The 18,938-nt window shown below is 42.6% G+C and overlaps 1 protein-coding gene and 1 pseudogene across 1 annotated transcript; one reads left to right on the forward strand and one right to left on the reverse strand.

Moving 5' to 3' along the window:
• Positions 1 to 97: 97 nt before the first annotated feature.
• On the reverse strand, positions 98 to 4,535 carry RPS6 (ribosomal protein S6). The gene is made up of 6 exons (XM_040481358.1): positions 4,277 to 4,535; positions 3,610 to 3,741; positions 2,890 to 3,100; positions 2,544 to 2,690; positions 330 to 487; positions 98 to 235 (listed from the first exon to the last, which is right to left on the reverse strand). Exons 1-6 carry the CDS (start codon positions 4,280 to 4,282, stop codon positions 140 to 142), a joined length of 750 nt encoding a protein of 249 aa, XP_040337292.1. The 5' UTR covers positions 4,283 to 4,535; the 3' UTR covers positions 98 to 139.
• A 10,862-nt stretch (positions 4,536 to 15,397) lies between these two features.
• Positions 15,398 to 16,644, forward strand: LOC121035165 (ubiquitin-conjugating enzyme E2 E3-like; annotated as a pseudogene).
• Positions 16,645 to 18,938: the final 2,294 nt, after the last annotated feature.

Here is an 18,938-nt window from a genome sequence, read left to right on the forward strand (position 1 = left end):
GTGGTCTCAGCCTCTCCACTTGAAGGGATCTCCTGCACACTTCCTTTTCTGTGACCAGAATTTGTTTCTTATGAATGAAGAAAATCAATAAAGGTAGTTTGACGTCTGATCTTATTTATTTGTTCCTCTTACAACAATCTCATTTTTGACTGGACTCAGACTTTGAGGTAGAAGCTCTCAGAGAAGACAGCCTCCGTCTCTTGGCAATCTGTTCCTGGCGCTTTTCTTTGGCCTCCTAAACAAAACAAAAAAGCAGTTATAGCTTGTCTGACTTAAAAATGTAAATCCAAAGTAAGGCCTGACTTTTTCTACCAGGTATCTTGACTTACCTTCATTCTCTTGGCCAAAAGCTTAGCATATTCTGCAGCCTCTTCCTTGTTTTTCTTCGTGCGCTGCTTCTTCAAAGCAATGCGCCGACGTTTGTGTTGGAGGACACGTGGAGTAACAAGACGCTGTATCTTGGGTGCTTTGGTTCGAGGTTTCTTACCTGAAAATTCAGACAAGAATTCCATCACTTCTCAAGAATACCCTTGTTCATCAGAATCCACATCTACATTTTAAAAACATTACTAACAGTAATACCTAGGAAAACTTAGCTGTATGAGGCCTTAAGCTGAATCTGAACTATTGTATAATTTAAAACACTACCCTGTCAAACAAAAAGACAAGATGGGCTAAATCTCAAAATGTAAGTAGCTGATTAAGTCCTTCTGCAAGGTGAACAGACTTTTTCTACTAGATGCCAGGGTTTTCCTGCGTAGTGCATTTAATCCTAAGACAGCCTGTTACACATTAGTACTTTGAATGTCAAGTTCAAGAACGTATGTAGATTCATGTTACTCTGCCTGGACAAAGCCCTATCCCAAGCTTTTTCCTACTCCATTTTGATTTCCCTTCCACAGTTAGATCGTCTTTGTAAGGTATTCTACATTTGTACTGTAAGACACAGGAGCATTATTTTCAAACCGTATTAACTGTATGTTTAACTCATCTATGAAAACTAAGTACAACTCTTATCTGCACCAATATCCTAACCACACTTTGAAATCCCATTTGTGCTTGAGTCTAGTATTTTGCCAAGGCAGATCCTGCCAATCTGGGGAATGAAACCACGTACATTAGAATGTACAACACGCTGTGCTTAGAGTATCTTCATTTGTCGTCTGTGAATCCCAAATCCTAATGTGCTTTGGAGCAAAAGCCTTTTCAGATGCAATCATTTGAGTCTGTGGACAACTAGTGCGATTAACAAATAGCTAAGGCAAATATTCTAACAGGAAATGCTCAATTGTTCAGGTTCTGCTGCTACAAGTCAAACAATCCCTTATTTAAAGATGTTAAGAACCTGTATTACAAGCCTGTTAACCAGAACACTGGCTACACTGGCAGTATTTCCAGGGGTGTGGTTATGGGCAACTGCCACGTACCTGCCTTTTCTAACTGTGAACTTCAGGAGAACAACTTGTTCTTTTATACTATATCCTCTACACTTAAAATAGTACCTGGCACACAGCTGTTCAGGTATCTTGGACTGACCCATAAGCACTCACTATATGCCAGGAGCCACATTTTTCCAGACTTGTCAGGAAAACCCAACCAGGACTGACATGCTCTTTATTCCACGTAATGTAAAATACTCCTACACTTTACTACACACATACCTTACTACAGACATTAATGTCACAGAAAACAGGTGCTACAGACCTCACTGGTAATGGATTATGTTACCTAACAAACTATGTATCTAGTATATACCATCTTAACATATAAAAGCTCCAAAAACCCAAACACCTGGACCTAGTATTTTGAATAAAGTGTTTTTCTTCTAATGGCCACAATTCCTACTATTGCCACCCACAGCTAAGACTGAGAAAATAAGGGCCAGGGGTGCGTGGATGGCTCAGCTGGTTAAGTGTCAAGACTCTTAGTTCAGCTCAGGGCATGGTCTCAACAGTTATGGGATCGCGCCCCAGTGCAGAACCTGCTTGGGATTCTCTCTCCCCCTTGCCTGCTTGCACTTGCCTCCCCCTTGCCTGCTTGCACTTGCTTTCTATCAAAAACAACACTTAAAAATTTTGACTTAAAAAGGGGGGAGGGGTGGGCAGAAGTTAAAGCAACTTCAGTTGATGAAAGTATAAATTCTTCTATAAACAAACAATAGAAACGCTAATATGTAAAGAAAGCAAAATTATGGGGGGGGGGGGGGGATGTGAGAGCACGTTCAATCCTAGTCCCAGAATTTTTCATCAATTTTTCTGACTCCTAACCCCAAAGTCATGAACCTCACACATCTGATAGAAGTCATCTTCAGATAAACTTATACATCAATGACTCAAAGCAAAATTCCAAGTATGCTTCTAGAGAATCATCAGATATGACAAGGATTAATACCAACTGGCTATATTGACCCTCTCCCCCAGTTTTCCTAAAAAACTTAAACCCCAAGCAAATACATAGTGGGCAGACCTTACTTTTTAGTATGCCCACAACATGCTACAGACAAATGAAATGGAGCAAACTCTAAATTGCAAAACCTCCCCTACCTTCTTTATTTAGGGGCTTTCTCACAACATACTGGCGGACATCATCTTCCTTTGAGAGATTGAAAAGCTTGCGGATTCTGCTAGCTCTCTTGGGCCCCAGGCGCCGAGGCACAGTAGTATCAGTGAGTCCAGGAATATCCTTCTCCCCTGAAAGGAAAAAGTGATCAAAGACCTTTTTAATCCCACAACTTTCTTACAAACAAAAATCCTAATTACTCTTTATGCACTGGTAAAGAAACAAGTCCACTGGTCAAACTGTGGACACTGCAAATAAAAAACACTCGGGTAATCAACTTTTAAATCAATGTCAACAAAAACTGCACTCAAGAACACAAAGAAACCTCACCTTTTTTCACAATGACCAAGTTGAGAACACTGAGATTGGCATCCACGATGCAACCCCGAACAGATTTGCGCTTTCTTTCTCCAGTCCTCCGTGGTCGGTAGCAGGAATGCCCCTTACTCAGCAGTAGGCGGACACGGCCATGGGTCAAGACACCCTGCTTCATGGGGAAGCCTTGTTTGTCATTGCCACCACTGATTCGTACCACGTAACCCTGTAACATACAATGACACGATGCAAAATAAAAGATTATGGCCCTTATGAAGTATACGCCAAATCCTAGAAGTATGCTAAAACCAATTTGAAACTTGGTTATGAAGTTTTATTTTCAGTTTGCCAAGATCAATTAGCAAACTCCTATCAATCAAGCCCTCTTTCTAACCTATATATTTTTATACTAGATGTTAACAGTTCTAGGAAAGGAAAGATTATGTGAAGAAACCACAAAAGAACAAACAAGTGAACCAGAAACAACCCTGTTGGCACTTTTTAAAGATACTCTTTGGATATTATCAGCTTGCAGGGCAAGAACTTTAGGTATATTTTCCCATGTGACCTACAAAACCCTGCAAGGTGATAACGCTACCCGAAAAAGGTACACTTGCAAGGAACCAGCCCAAGGTCAGAGGACAACCCGGAGTTTGAACCGCACTACATACACCAATTACCAACTACGTTTACTACCTCTTACACAGCTTCAACAATTTAATAGTCAACTTTTACCTTCCATTCTTCCCCTAAAGCATCAGCAGCAACTTCTGTGGCCATTCGCTTCTCATAAAAGGTACGAAGTTTGCGTTCATCGTCCACTTCAATGAGTTTCTGGCAGCCAGTAGCTGGGAAAGAGATGTTCAGCTAAGGATTAAGGGGGGGGGGGGGGGAAAGCTTTAGAGAACCAATGAATTTACAAAGGTAATTCCATTGCCACAAGCCTTTTATGCAACAGACAACGAGCAGAAATGCTGAAATACGTTTTACTAGCTAAAACGTGTGTATAGAATAACGCGGAAGCACCGCCCTAAAACCCGGGCTAATTTTTCCTCAAGCATCGCGGAATGACCCCGGCGCGAAGGGCCCTCCGTGGCCGTGTGGCCTACCAGAGCAAGGAGCCCGAGTTACGGGCCGCAACTAGGCAGCAGGGTCATTATCTGTCCCGCAGGGCGTGAGGACGCCACCATGGCGCTCCCCGCCCGGCGCGGCTCCAGCTGTAATCGCTCGCCATCCGCTCTCCCAAGAACCCGTGGCCCCAAGAATGGAGAACTTTCTCCCGCCTCAGACTCTCCTCAGCCTACAGCTAGAATTTTGGAGAGCTAGGACTGCGGTAATGCAGCGTCCTGGGGCACGATTCACGTACCCCAAGCCTAGTCCAAAACCCTCCACCGCTTCCTACCTTCATGGTGAGGCTGCCTACCGCCTCCGAAGCGCCACGAAAAAAGAGGCCCGACTTCCGCTTAGCCCACGTCTCATAGGCACTTCTAGTTCTCGCGAGGTTAGAGGACGTCTGGGATAGCGGAAGTGAGCATAGGTGGGCGGCACATCCGGAGCCGGGTTTAATTAGTGTAGAAGGGTTAGTTCCGCGAGCTGTTTGTGCTATTCTCGCCGTGACGTTTTTTTTGTTCGTTTTTGTTTTTTTGTTTTTTGTTTCTGAAGGTTAGCATGTCCACTGCTCAGTCTGTCCCGCACCCTCCTGGGCCAGAGCGGGGTCCCAGCTCCGTCTTGGCCATTCTGCATCTGCTTCTACCACAGAAGGAAGGCAGGAGCGGAGTTCAACTCTCTTGGCCTCTCCTGTACCTTAGTGTCCGAAGATTTTTAGTTACTTTTGGTTCAGAAGCTTGCTCTGCCCTGGTTCCGGCTGTTCACAGCAGGATGACTCGAAAGCCGTGGTTTGTTTTTGTGCATGTCCTCTAACCTGTCGCCCTGCAGTCATCGTTTTCTGTCGCAGAATTAACACCTTTCCTTTCGCGCAAGCCATTAACCGCAGTTACCCTCAGTCCAGGCCACCATCGGTGCGTCCCAAATAGTCTTCCTGGTTCTCTCTTGCCTCTAGAATCTAAAACGCCAAATTCTATCATTCCCTTGCTGGAAATGTGCCATTTACTTTCCACTGCAGTTAAATGCTTTCCCATCTCTTGTCCCTGGCCTCAAACTTCCCACAAATTCCTCTATTGCCATTCGTTAATGCCATGCAGGTCTTTTCGGATTAGATGTCACTCCCAAGACAAACCCTTCCTGACCATGCTACCTAAAATCGTACTCCTCTTTTTATCTCTGTTTTTCTTTCTCATACTTAATCATGATACCTAAATGGTATGTTTATGGTCTGTGTCCACTACTAAGTGATAAATGAGGCCAGGGATCCTATCTTAACTTCCCTGTGGGACACTTAGGGCACAGCACAGTGCATGGCACATGTAAGTGCTCAGTAAATATTTGTTAAATTATAACCCCAGCCCTTGTATGTATTAATGTATTGCAGTGTGGTAGCATGGAACCAGCCAGCCGAGGGAGAATAAGTGAATGTGTTATAGTAAATCTTGAATCTGCAGTGATGCAACTCTTAATAGTATAAAAGATGGGAGAAAGATACAGTGCATTTGATAGTGCTCCAGAACATTCCTGGGAAGACAAGCATGGGAACCCAGGTAGTGTAACTCGGAAATCCACACTTGGAATCAGTATCCTGAAGGAAGGAATGTTTATTGCCTATTACATATTTATTCCATATTTATTCTTCGAGAAATAAAAACTCCTGTATTTCAGGTAAACAACAATTTACTTTCCAAGATTATTACATCCCATCTTCCACTTCAGTATCGCAAAGATTTTAGTTTAGGCCTATTTTACATTCAAAGTTGAAATGTTCTACCAAATCCTGTTTGATCATTTAGTTTTAATGTCTAGAAGGTTTGTGAAATGATGCATTTAAAACCTGTGTAATTTTTTCTGTAATGAGGTGAAAATGATGTAACAGAATTAATCATTTTTAAGTAAACAATTCATTGACATTTAGTACACGGACAGTGTTACCCATCCACTATTTCCATCTAGTTCCAGGAGGAAACCCTGTACTTATTCACCAGTTGCTCTCCATTCCCCTTCTCTAGCAGCCATGGGCAACCATGATTGTGTTCTGTCTCCATGGATTTAGGTCTTCTGTATATTTCATATAAATGGAATTATATGTCTGGCTTCTAATGTCTCAAATTCGTCTACGTTGTAGCATTTATCAATACTTCGTTTTATTAAATTTTTAAAATTTTATTTTTTTAATTGTTTTTATTTTAGAGGAGAGAGTGCACTGGAGTGGGGAGAGGGGCTGAAGGGGAAGGGGGAGAGGGAGAGAGGGAGGGAATCTTAACCAGGCTCCACGCTCAGCATGGACCCAAATGCAGGGCTTGATCCCATCACACTGGGATCATGACCTGAGCCGAAATCAAAAGTTGGATGCTCAACAGATTTGTTTATCCATTCATTCATCCACTGATGGACATTTGGGCCGTTTCCAACTTGTAACTAGTGCTGGTATGTTTGAGTACCCATTTTCAAATCTTTGGGTTACATACCTAAAAGTGGAATCAATGGGTCATATGTTAATTCTGTGTTTAATTCCTACAAGAACTGCCAAACTGTTTCACAGCTGCTGAGCCATTTTACATTTCCACCAGCAGTTTATGAGGGTTCCAATTTCTCTACATCCTAGGCAACACTTGTTATTTTGTTATTTTCTTTTTTTTTTTTAATTATAGCCATCATAGTGGGTGTGAAGTGATACCTCATTGTGGTTTTGATGTGCATTTTCCTAATGAGTAATGATGTTGAGCATCTTTTCACTTACCTGTTGGCCTTTTGTATATCTTCTTTGGAGAATAGAAAACTAAAAAAACATAATTGGGCGGTACTTGAATAAATTTTTTTAATGTTTCTTTTCAGGGGAGAGAGAGAGAGAGAGCGAGGGGCAGAGTGAGAGGGAGACACAGAATCAGCACAGAGCCGGATGTGGGGCTCAAACCCACAAACCATGAGATCATGACCTGAGCTGAAGTTGGATGCTAAACCAACTGAGCCACCCAGGTGTCCCTCCAATTATGTTTCTTAGCTCTAATTGTTTTCCTTGAAGTAGTGGTGGTGAGTTAACGTGAGGCCAAGAGTGTCTTTCCGCTTTCTTGTTAATGTCTTTTGATGTACAATAGTTTTTAATTTTGATGAAGTCCATTTTGTTTCTTTACATTCATGCTTTTGGTGCTGTATCTGAGACAAATCGATTGCCAAATCCAAAGTCATGATGATTTACACTTATATGTTATTAAATAAAATCTTAAAACTTAATCTCTACATCCAGCGTGGGGCTTGAACTCACGACCATGAGATCGAGAGCACCACACTCCCCTGACTGTGCCAGGTAGGCGTCCCTACCCCTATATTTTCTTTCAAGAATTGCATGGCTTGAGTTCTTATATTTAGGCCACTGATCCATTTTGAGTTGATTTGTTAATATTGCATGAGGTAGTGAGTCCAACTTTATTCTTTTGCATGTAGATATCCAGTTGGCCCAGCAGCATTTGTTAATGAGACTATTCTTTCCCTCATTGAATGATCTTGGCACCCTTGTTGAAAATCAGTTGGCCATAGATCTAGGAGTCTGCACTCTCACTTGTTTTCCATTGGTCTATATGTCAATCCTTATGCTAGTACCATGCTGTTTTGATTTGTGGGAAGTTTCAGAAATCAGAAAGTGTGAGTCCTTGATTTGGTTCTTCTTTTCCAAGATTCTCTTAGCTTTTTGGGATCCTTGTAATTCCATACGAATTGTATGCCAGTTATGCAAAATATGCCCTTGGAATTTTGATTGGGATTACATTAAATCTATAGATCAATTTTATCATCTTTACAACATGGAGTCTTCCAGTTCATGAACACAGAATGTCTTTCCATTTATTTAGGTCTTCTTTAAATTATTTCAGTGATGTTTTGTGGTTTTCAGCATGCAAGTCTTTTACCTCCTTGATTCATTTTTTTTTTTAATTTTTTTTTTCAACGTTTATTTATTTTTGGGACAGAGAGAGACAGAGCATGAACGGGGGAGGGGCAGAGAGAGAGGGAGACACAGAATCGGAAACAGGCTCCAGGCTCTGAGCCATCAGCCCAGAGCCCGACGCGGGGCTCGAACTCCCGGACCGCGAGATCGTGACCTGGCTGAAGTCGGACGCTTAACCGACTGCGCCACCCAGGCGCCCCTTGATTCATTTTAATCCTACGTATTTTATTCTTTTAGATTGTTTTCTTAATTGCCTTTTCAGATTGTTCATTGCTGGTGTATAGAAACAAACTGATATTTGTGGGTTCATCTTATTTCCTAAAACTGCTGAATTTGTTTATTAGCTTTCTTGTGAATCCTTTGGGATCTTCTATATATATGATCATGTCATCTGTGAATAGAGATAGTTTGACTTCTTTTCAGTTTGAATGCTATTCATTTATCCGTTCATTTATACCTAATTGCTCTGGCAAGACCTTCCAGTACATTGTCAAATAGCAGCATTGAAAGCAGGCACCCTGTGTATGTAATCTTGATTGTCAGTTTTAGAATCACCTGAAAACTTTTGAGGACTAGAAACAGTAGCCAGGATTCCAACTCTATTCTTTTAATTTTTTTTAATTTACATCCAAATTAGTTATCATATAGTGCAACAGTGATTTCAGGAGTAGATTCCTTAGTGCCCCTTACCCATTTAGCCTATCCCCCCTCCCACAACTCCTCCAATAACCCTGTTTGTTCTCCATATTTATGAGTCTCTTCTGTTTTGTCTCCCTCCCTGTTTTTATATTATTTTTATTTCCCTTCCCTTGTGTTCATCTGTTTTGTCTGTTAAAGTCCTCATATGAGTGAAGTCATATTTGTCTTTCTCTAATTTCACTTAGCATAATACCCTTGTTCCATCCACATAGTTGCAAATGGCAAGATTTCATGCTCTTTGAGTGCCAAGTAATACTCCGTTATATATATATACACCACATCTTCTTTATCCATTCATCCACTGATGGACATTTGGGCTCTTTACGTACTTTGGCTATTGTTGATAGTGCTGCTATAAACATGGGGGTGCATGTGCCCCTTCGAAACAGCACCCCTATATCCCGTGAATAAATACTTAGTAGTGCAATTGTTGGGTCGTAGGGTAGTTCTATTTCTAATTTTTTGAGGAACCTCCATACTGTTTTCCAGAGCGGCTGCACCAGTTTGCATTCCCACCAACTCTATTTTGTATTTGGTCTTTTTTTCTTCATTAGTAAAGCTGGAATTATAAAAGCTTCTCTTGCAAGTCAGCTGAAAGCTTTGAACTGATAAATGTCTAGTGCCTCTGTCCTTCCTGATGCATAAATGGCTCACACTAACCTTTGCCCTGAAATTTATCATTGCTCCCCAGAGACTTGGCTGTGTCTACTACATTTAATTGCACTGTCTGGTATATGACAGGCCATCATTCGCATAAATGGCAACTTTTTGTTTTAATACTACATCACAATAATTTTAAGCACATGGTCAGAAACAAATAGCAGTCCAAAGTATGCAGAATTGAACTTCATATGATGCTGCTCTTTCAAGTATTTCACTTGGATTAAGAAGCAAATGAATAGGGAACTGCACAGGAAAAAACTGTGACAACTTCTCTGTCTGCCTTGTGGCTGGTAGATTCATTTGGCACCTATTTAAGACTGGTTTTGGTGTTGAAATGCTGAAATAGAAAGGAATGTGAGTCTTAGAATTAAGGAAACATGGTATGTTGCAGTAAAAAGAATGGCGACTATCTCTAGGAAATAATATAGACTGGCTTTCCAGATATATTTTTGAGAAAAGCAAGTTACTTTTTTAATAAGGGAATAAAATGAACACATCTCGATTTGTTAATTGACCACCTAATTAAATTGATTACCAAGTGGCAATAGGGTGGAGGGAACAGTAATGAAAATAGGACATCCTTGTCTGTGGAAGCATGGATTGGCTTGTCTCCTATCAGGTCCCTGGGTGGGCTGGATTGCTGTGTGACCATGGCTGGAGGGGTCAGAACCATGTATAGGGTCCTTTCAAGATCTCCAGGTGACAGATGGGAGTATCTCCTGCCAGGTCCTGGTGCCAGCAGGAGTTCACAGACTGCTGCTGGGATGGGCTAGAGTCCAGTTCCAGGGCTGTTTCAAAATCTGCAGTTTGACCAAGTTTGGCAGGCTTACTTTCGGGGGCTGCTGGATCCCAGCCAACAGTGTCTTGGAGACAGTTCACTGGCCACCTCGGTGTCTGCAGCCAGGACTGGGATCCGTATGCCTATTACCCAGTGCATGTGTAGGTGTGACTCCTCCCAAGTTCTTTAGCATATGGTGCTGGTGACAGAACCAAAGCCAAATGGGGCTGTAGCCAAGTCCTCAGGGTACAGAGCTGTTTCTGCATCTGTAGCCATGACCACGGTTGGTGAATCAGCAGCCTGGGCACAGGCTTGCCTTCTCACAACAGCTCTCCTTGGTTTTGGACTGCATCAGGGTTTCACAATCTACCTGGATCTCAAAGCTCCCTCAAAGACCCTTTTGTCCCTGGATGGATGCCAGATTATTGTGTGTGGGAGGTGGCAGATATGAGCAAGGAGTGTCTTGTTTGGCCATCTTGCTAACATTAGTACTTTGAGTATTCCTTTTATAAAGTTTTGACTTCTATGTGAATGTAAATATTTTAAAAAATAAAAGGATTTTTTTAAAAAATCACAAAATTTAAGATAAATTAACTGAATTTCAAATTAAAATCTAGTCAGATTAAAAATTTCAAGAAACTTGAGGGGCATCTGGGTGGCTCAGTCGGGTAGGCATCCGACTTCAGCTCAGGTCATGATCTCTTGGTTCAGGAGTTCAAGCCTCACCTTGGCCCCTGTGCTGACAGCTCGGAGCCTGGAGCCTTCTTCCGATTCTGTGTCTCCCTCTCTCTGGCCCTACCCTGTTCACACTCTTTCTCTCTCTCTCTCTCTCTCTCAAAAACAAATAAACATTACAGAAGAAAATTTTAAAAACTTCAAGAAACTTGAATACAATATTCAGACCATATATTCCTGGTGAGAGAGATATTCTAAGGACCAAAAGAAGCACAAAAGATCTTAAATTTTACTTAGTAAGTTTGCTAATGATAGATGTAGTAGTCTCATAACTCTGAAACTATTTTGTATATATTGTAAGATCTAGAGCAATTGTATCTATTGATGTCTTGGGAACTAGGGCTTACATTGTGGGATACATACATGTAGAGAAAACATAGAATCTTGTGGCATTAGATTTGAATTGGAGGTATCTGTATGTACTCATGTTAAATGTATATATGGTGTGGGGCGCCTGGGTGGCTCAGTTGGTTGGGCGACTGGCTTCGGCTCAGTTAACGATCTCGCAGTCTGTGAGTTCGAGCCCCGCATCGGTCTCTGTGCTTACAGCTCAGAGCCTGGAGCCTGCTTCAGATTCTGTGTCTCCCCCTCTCTCTACCCCTCCCCTGCTCACGCTCTGTGTCTGTCAATAATAAATAAGTGTTAAAGAAAAAAAAATTTTTTTTAATGTATATATGGTGTGTGAAAGAATGGGGAAGGGAAAAGGAAGGAGAAGGGAAAGAAGATATTTGGGGACAACTGGTAAAATTTAAATATGGATAGTATATTAAAATGTATTACTTAAATGTTAAGTTCTAGGTACAGTAGTGATATTGAGGCTATGTGGCAAGGATACCTTTATTAAAAAGTGCGTGCTGAAATATTCAGAGGTGAAATACCATGGTGTTTGTAATGGAGTTTCAAATGGCTCAGGAAAAAAAAATAATATATACTATTATATGTACATAGTATGTATACACAGAATAGTATGTAAAAATAGTATATATGGGGGAAGTGGAAACAAATATAGAAAATATTAAATAATTTAGTGAGGCACATACAGGTATTCATTATATTCTTTCAATTTTTCTTTGGGTTTGACATTTTTCTTTTTTTTTTTTTTTAAAGTTTTTAATGTTTTACTTATTTCTGAGAGAGCTCAAGCAGGGGCAGGGCAAAGAGAGCAGGAGACAGAGGATCCAAAGCGGCCTCTGTACTGACCGTGGTGAGCCGGATGTGGGGCTCGAACTCACGAACCACGAGATCATGACTGAGCCACCCAGGTGTCCCTGGGTTTGACATCTTTCAGTGCAAACAAAAAGTTAAGAAATGAGGAGATTCAAGAGGTAGAATGGACAGAACTTTATAACTGATAGAAGTGGGAATGGAGGGACAGCTGAGGCAAGAATGGCACATAGATTTCTGGTTTGTCCCCATCACTGAGATGGGGAGCTCTGGAGGAAGGGCAGGCAGAGGCTTCTGCTTTGGACACACTGCGTGTGAAGTGTCTGCGGGGTACCCAGTCCAGTGGGCTGTTGAACATACAGGTTTGGAGGCTGAGTGACCCAGTAAAGAGGTGAGTGTAGAGTTGGGGGCGTGTGTTAATTTGCTAGGGCTGTCATAACAAAATACCACAAACTAGGTGGTTAAATGGCAGAAATTAATTTTCTTACAATTCTGGAGCTAGAAGTCTGAGACAAAGACGTTGGGAGGATTGGTTTGTTCCGGGGCCTCTCTGCTTGGCTGTAAATGGCCTCCTCTCTGTGTCTTCAGATGGTCCTTCCTTCGTGTGTGCCCGTGTGCTGATCTCCAGTCATATTAAATTATGGCCCATCTGAAAGACCTCATTTTAACTGAATTACCTCATTAAAGACCTTATCTAAAACTAGCCACATTCTGAAGTACCTGGGTTAGGGCTTCAACTTAATAATTTGGGGGAGGGGCACAATTCAGCCCATAACAGGGCCTTCAGGTGGTTCTCAACCAGGAGAAACCTGATGAAACAGAACATTTTTTTATATTCAATAGCGTTAAGTTCAAGTAATCCCAAGAGCAGTAAGTAAAAGTAAAATTTCCCCTAACTCGCTGGTAAATGAGTTTTACAAGTGTGTTTGGGAAAAGGGAGATTTTCCAAAGGGAGGCATGAATATGGAAAGGAAGAGAAGTAGTAAGGGAGGAAATGAGTTTATGCATTTAGGTCTCATATTTGGCCCAAGTCAAGGAAGCAGGGAAAAAAAAAATCACGTTAGACACAAATCTGAATTTCAAGGGCAAATTTCTGCTTGTAGAAAGAAACTAATTTTAAACATGCCCCAGTGTGTTTGGGAAAGGAAGTGAAATCAAAGAAATGAAGCTAGGAAAACTCGTTGGCATTATTTCTGTAACTATATCCAGGAGCAAGAATTACAATGGACTCCTCACCCGTTGGGTCAGGGACTAAGGGGTGTTTTTGCAGAGTTGTGGCAAATAAGCTCAGGCATATATTTATGAAATATTTGGTGGTGGGCAGGAAGGAACAGGAATGACAGGAAAAGTACAAGAATAAACCCTTCTTTTTGTTTGTTTGATTGTTTGAATCAAATCAACTCGCTATATTAGGGCAATCTTCTTTTTTGTCCCATGTGTTTTCATTCCTTAATAGCTATGTGACCTTGGACAACTTACTTGCTCTCTCTCTGCCTTAGTTTCCCCAACTGAAAATGGTGGTAATACCTTCCTCATAGAGTTCTTGTCAGGGTTAAATGAATCAACACGTGAAAAAGTTCAACAGTTCTTGGTGCACAGCAGACTGTCAATGAATGTCAGCAACCCTCGTCATCCCTACACCGTCTCATCACGGTCATTAGCGACGTCCCACTAATTTTGTTCGTGTCATTCCCGCTGTCAGCAAGGCCTTCCTTTCTCCTCTTCATCTGCTTGAAGTTGTGCTGCTTTTCGGGAGTCTTTCCTGAGGATTTGAACCCACACTGACCTGACTACAGGGAGGAGATGCAAGTCTGAACTTGGGGCTGAGATGTTACGGACAGATTCAGATGGTGGACAGCCATGGGAGGGTTTTCAATAACATCACTCAACACACATGTGCTGAGCACCTACTGTATGTCAGAAACAGGCGAGGTGCAGGAGATACAGAGACAGGAAGGTATGGTACTCCTTTTCAGGGAACTTTTTATCTAATGGAAAAAGAAATACTTAAAAGGCTCAGTAAAATATGGGCACCTGGGTGGCTCAGTCGTTGAGAGTCCATCTTCAGCTCAGGTCACGATGTCATGGTTTGTGGGTTCAAGCTGTCAGCTCAGAGCCTGGAGCCTGCTTCAGATTCTGTGTCTCCCTCTCTCTGCCTCTCTTCCACTCACACTGTCTCTCTCTCTCTCTCTCTCTCAAAAAATAAACATTAAAAATTTTATTTTTAAAAAAGGTTCAGTAATATAGCAAAAGGCATGATACAATCTAAGTGTCTGGATCATCCCCATCAGCCTGAAAACACGCTGAATGTCCCCTATCTTTAATTAAAAAAAAGACTCTCATTTTGACCCTACAGTGCCCTCTGGCTACCATTTTTTTGCAGAGCCCCCAACCCCTCCTTATTAGAAAACCATAAATAATTGTGCTATAGATTAAATGTTTGTGTCCTCCTAAAATTCATATGTTGAAATCCCACCCCTCAGAGTGATGGGATTGAGAGGTGGAGCCCTTTTGAACAGGATCAGTGTTCTTATAAAAGAAGCTCTGAGGAAACTCTTGCCCCATTGGCCAGTGAGGACACAGCAAGAAGGCTACGAGAAAGTGGGCTCTCACCAGACACTGACTCTGCCAGTGCCTGCATCCTGGACCTCCTGGCCTCCAGAACTGTAGGAAATTTCTCTTGTTTATAAGCCTCTTGGTCTATGGTATTTTTGTTATAGCACCTCACACAGACTAGATAGATAGATTGCTAAGCTTATTGTTTCCACTTTCTCCCCTCACATCCCTTCCTTGCTAAAAAAAATATGCTTAAAATTTCAAGAATGATGAAAAGGTCTACCGTTTTCTCACCCCACCTTCTAGCTCCACCTCACATCATCCAGGTATCTCGTATTAGTTTGTTTATACGTTCAGACACTGGTTTTTTGGTTGGTACAAATATAGTCTATCTTCCTTTTTAACATAAGTGGCAACACACCATATCTGTCGTGCTGCCCCTTTTATTTTCCCCTTAACAACACATCACAGGGAACTTTCTTTTAAAATTTTTTTTTTAATTTTTTTTTCAACGTTTATTTATTTTTGGGACAGAGAGAGACAGAGCATGAACGGGCGAGGGGCAGAGAGAGAGGGAGACACAGAATCGGAAACAGGCTCCAGGCTCCGAGCCATCAGCCCAGAGCCCGACGTGGGGCTCGAACTCACGGACCGCGAGATCGCGACCTGGCTGAAGTCGAACGCTTAACCGACTGCGCCACCCAGGCGCCCCTTAAATTTTTTTTAATGTTTATTCATTTTTGAGAGAGACAGAGTGAGTGGGGGAGGGGCAGAGAGAGAGGGAGACCTAGAATCCAAAGCAGACTCCAGGCTCCAAGCTGTCCGCACAGAGCCCCATGTGGGGCTCGAACCCACCAACCACGAGATCATGGCCTGAGCCCAAGTCAGATGCTGAACTGACTGAGCCACCCAGGCACCCTGGGAACTTTCTCTTAATACAAAAAGAGCCTCCTCATTACCTTTATTCGTCTCTTCCTGACATTTAAGTTGTTCCCAGTTCATTGCTATTACAAAGAAAGCTGCAATTATATAATGACCCTGCATGTGAGTCATTTCCCATGTCTGGAAGAAAAAGTGTTAAATGACTAGGAGTAGATATGCCTGGTCTAAGTGTATGGCATTTGTAACTTTGATAGCTCCTGCTAAATTTTTCTCCAGAGGGTTGTTGCAGTTCACACACCCACTAACCATTAGGAGAATGCCTGTTCCCCTGAAGTCTTGGCGAGTGTTCTTGCACCTTGTGGACTGCAGGCGGGGAGGAGCTGGGGGGCTCGCTAGAGCACATGCCCTTACCCCGTCGAGCTCCTAACCCCCTTTTCTCCGAAGGCAACGGGACAACACTACACAGCCTTCTTCCAACTTCCAATGTTCCATACTCCCTGGCCAAAGGCTCCCTGACTTCTTTTTCCCTCTGCCTCCCCGCTTTCCTCCCCGGCTGCCTCTATTTCCTTAAGGAAGGGTTCCCCACTCCCCAACATACTGTAATGATGTGCAAGCAGGCAGGGCAGCTGGCAGAGTTTTCCAAGAAATGACCTCACCCAGATGTCTGGGGACAGGCAGAGATCTGATGATGAGGGCTGCAGCACCAGCCACGGTGGTTCAGATGCGGACCAGCGGGAGCCAGCTGCTCTAAAGCCTGAAGAAGAAAGAAAACCTTCTGCCACCCAGCAGAAGAAACACCCCAAAGTCTCTAGCAAAACCACTGCGAAGTTATCCACTAGTGCTGAAAGAATTCAGAGTGAACCTGGCCGAAAGAGCCCTTGATTCTCCTAACTGTGGCATTGGGCCTAAGGGAGACAATATTATGAACGGAGACTGACTACACTTGGCCCACGATGTTCTGAGTTTTTTCTGGACATCTCATTTTCATCTGATGATCCATTTAAGTCTATTTTCTGCACCAGAATCTGTGCAACATCAACAATCAGGGAGTCATCAGCCTGGGCATCCTTAAAGACGCCTGGAGTCCTGCTTTGACTATCTCGAAGGGTTTGTTGTCGGTTTGTTCTCACTGGCGTCCTGCACACCTCTGGATCCTCTGGTTGGAAGCAGAGCCGCTCAGTATTTGACCAACAGAGCAGAACGTGACGGGATAGCCACGCACTGGAACAAGAGAGAGGCAGCATAATTCATACTTTGTGTGTGGTGTGAAGGAAAGGGCATCTTCTCACTGTGCTGCAAATTGTATGGCTTTTACAACCCAGACTTCTGGGTATAGGTTGTACTGATTCCAGTCTCTGCTTTTATCCTTTGGGCACTGGAAGACTACCCCAGAAGGTAAATGCTACTAAGCATAGAACTTTGTAGCTGTAGATTAGCTACGTTTAAAACACCTACTCGCAAGTCTTTCTTCTTTGGGATGTCAGAATATATTTCGTGTGATGGGACTGAGGATAGTGATCCTGAAGTCTAACGAATAGTATAGTGACTTTTACCTAATTCATTATCTGTATAAAGTCATAAAAGCAGCCATAGATGACTAGGAATTGTGTCATTTGCCTAAAACCCAGACCTATTTCTAACTATGGGGTTCATGCTGTGGCGAAAAGGGTTTTCCCTTTTCCCTTTGTCAGTTTGTAATGAGAGAGTTTCCTTTTACCTGGCGTAGTTCAGAGAGCACCCGACAGATCATCTCAAACACAACAGACATGCTCCAAGAAAAAAAAAAAAAAAGTTTTGGCAAACGTTATCACACTTTGGGAGTTTGTCAGTCTGATAGAGGACATAAATGTTATTTTTTTTATTGTTTATCTTGAGAGAGAGTGAGCAGGGGAGGGGCAGAGAGAGAAGGAAAGAGAGAGAATCCCAAGCAGGCTCCACCTTGTCAGCAAAAAGCCCAATGCGGGATTCGAATCTATGAACATGGAGATCCTTCAGACCATGACCCGAGCTGAAATCAGGAGCGAGATGCTCAACTGACTGGGCCACCGGGCCCTCCGAAATCAATGTTATTTTAATGTAGTTATAATTTATAGCTCTATTACTATGAATGAACCATGTTTTTATATATTCTTCTGTTCCATTTTTTCCCTGTTGGATTATTAACTCTTTATGTATAAGGGAAATTATCCCTGGATGAAAGTTCCACGGGTTTTTCCTAGTGTGTATCATTTTCTTTTTTTCTCCCTCCCTCCCCTCTTCCCTTTTTTTTTTTTTTTTTTTTTTTTTTTTTTAAATTTTTTTTTCAACGTTTATTTATTTTTGGGACAGAGAGAGACAGAGCATGAACGGGCGAGGGGCAGAGAGAGAGGGAGACACAGAATTGGAAACAGGCTCCAGGCTCTGAGCCATCAGCCCAAAGCCCGACGCGGGGCTCGAACTCACTGGACCACGAGATCGTGACCTGGCTGAAGTCGGACGCCTAACCGACTGCGCCACCCAGGCGCCCCCCCTCTTCCCTTTTTAAAACAGCTTTATTGAAACGTAATTCACATACTATATGATTCATCAATTTAAAGTAATATTTTTAAAAAATATATCCCACAGTTCTGTCACTATCACCACAATCTAATTTTCAGGTATTTTTCTCACCCCCCCAGAGACACCCCATACCCAGTAGTAGTCATTTCCCACCCCTATTTTTCTAAACTATCCCCCCACCCCCACCCCAGGCAACCACTAATCCATTTCTATCTCTGTAGATTGGCCTATTCTGACATTTCTTATCAATGGAATCACACAATATGTGGCTTTGGCAACTTGCTTCTTTCGCTTTGTTCCTATTCTTTCTCACACCTGTTCCAGTCTGGATTTTGTGTTCACTTACACTATCCTTTGAAAGGTCATTAACTATAGCTCTCTTACATGCTTCACTTTTCTTCCTACCTCTCTTGCCTTCTTGCTGCCTTGCTAGCTCTTCCTGCTCTTCTCTCTAGACATGGGAGTCCCCAGGACGCAGCCCTTGCTCCTTTTCTCTTTTCTATCTCCTCCCCTTCTGGGCTGCTCATCTGGTCCCGTGGTACTGGGGAGACCACCAGCTTGCTATAAAAATCTGTTGTCCTGGGTGGCTCAGTCGGTTAAGAGTCTGACTTCAGCTCAGGTCATGATCTCGCTGCTGCTTATGGGTTCGAGCCCCGTGTCAGGCTCTGTGCTGACAGCTCAGAGCCTGGAGCCTGCTTCAGATTCTGTGTCTCCCTCTCTCTCTGCCCCTCCCCCACTCATGAGCACACGCACTCTCTCAAAAAATGTATAAACATTAAAAAAATTGAAAAAAAATCTGTTCGCCTAGAATTCTGGTTCCAGGAATATGAAGTAGATATCCTTTCCCTATTCCTCCTGCTGAATACAACTGAACATTCTTGGACATTATATACAAAGCAAGTATTTGAAAGGTAGACAGAAGAAGGCAGGCTGATTGGAGAACTTGGGCCCCAAGGAATGGTATCGTGGGGAGTTCTCTGCATTTTCTTTTTGCCTCATACA

The sequence above is a fragment of the Herpailurus yagouaroundi genome, unplaced genomic scaffold, assembly GCF_014898765.1.
Source record: "Herpailurus yagouaroundi ecotype Mexico unplaced genomic scaffold, PumYag 160, whole genome shotgun sequence".
NCBI lineage: Eukaryota > Metazoa > Chordata > Mammalia > Carnivora > Felidae > Herpailurus > Herpailurus yagouaroundi.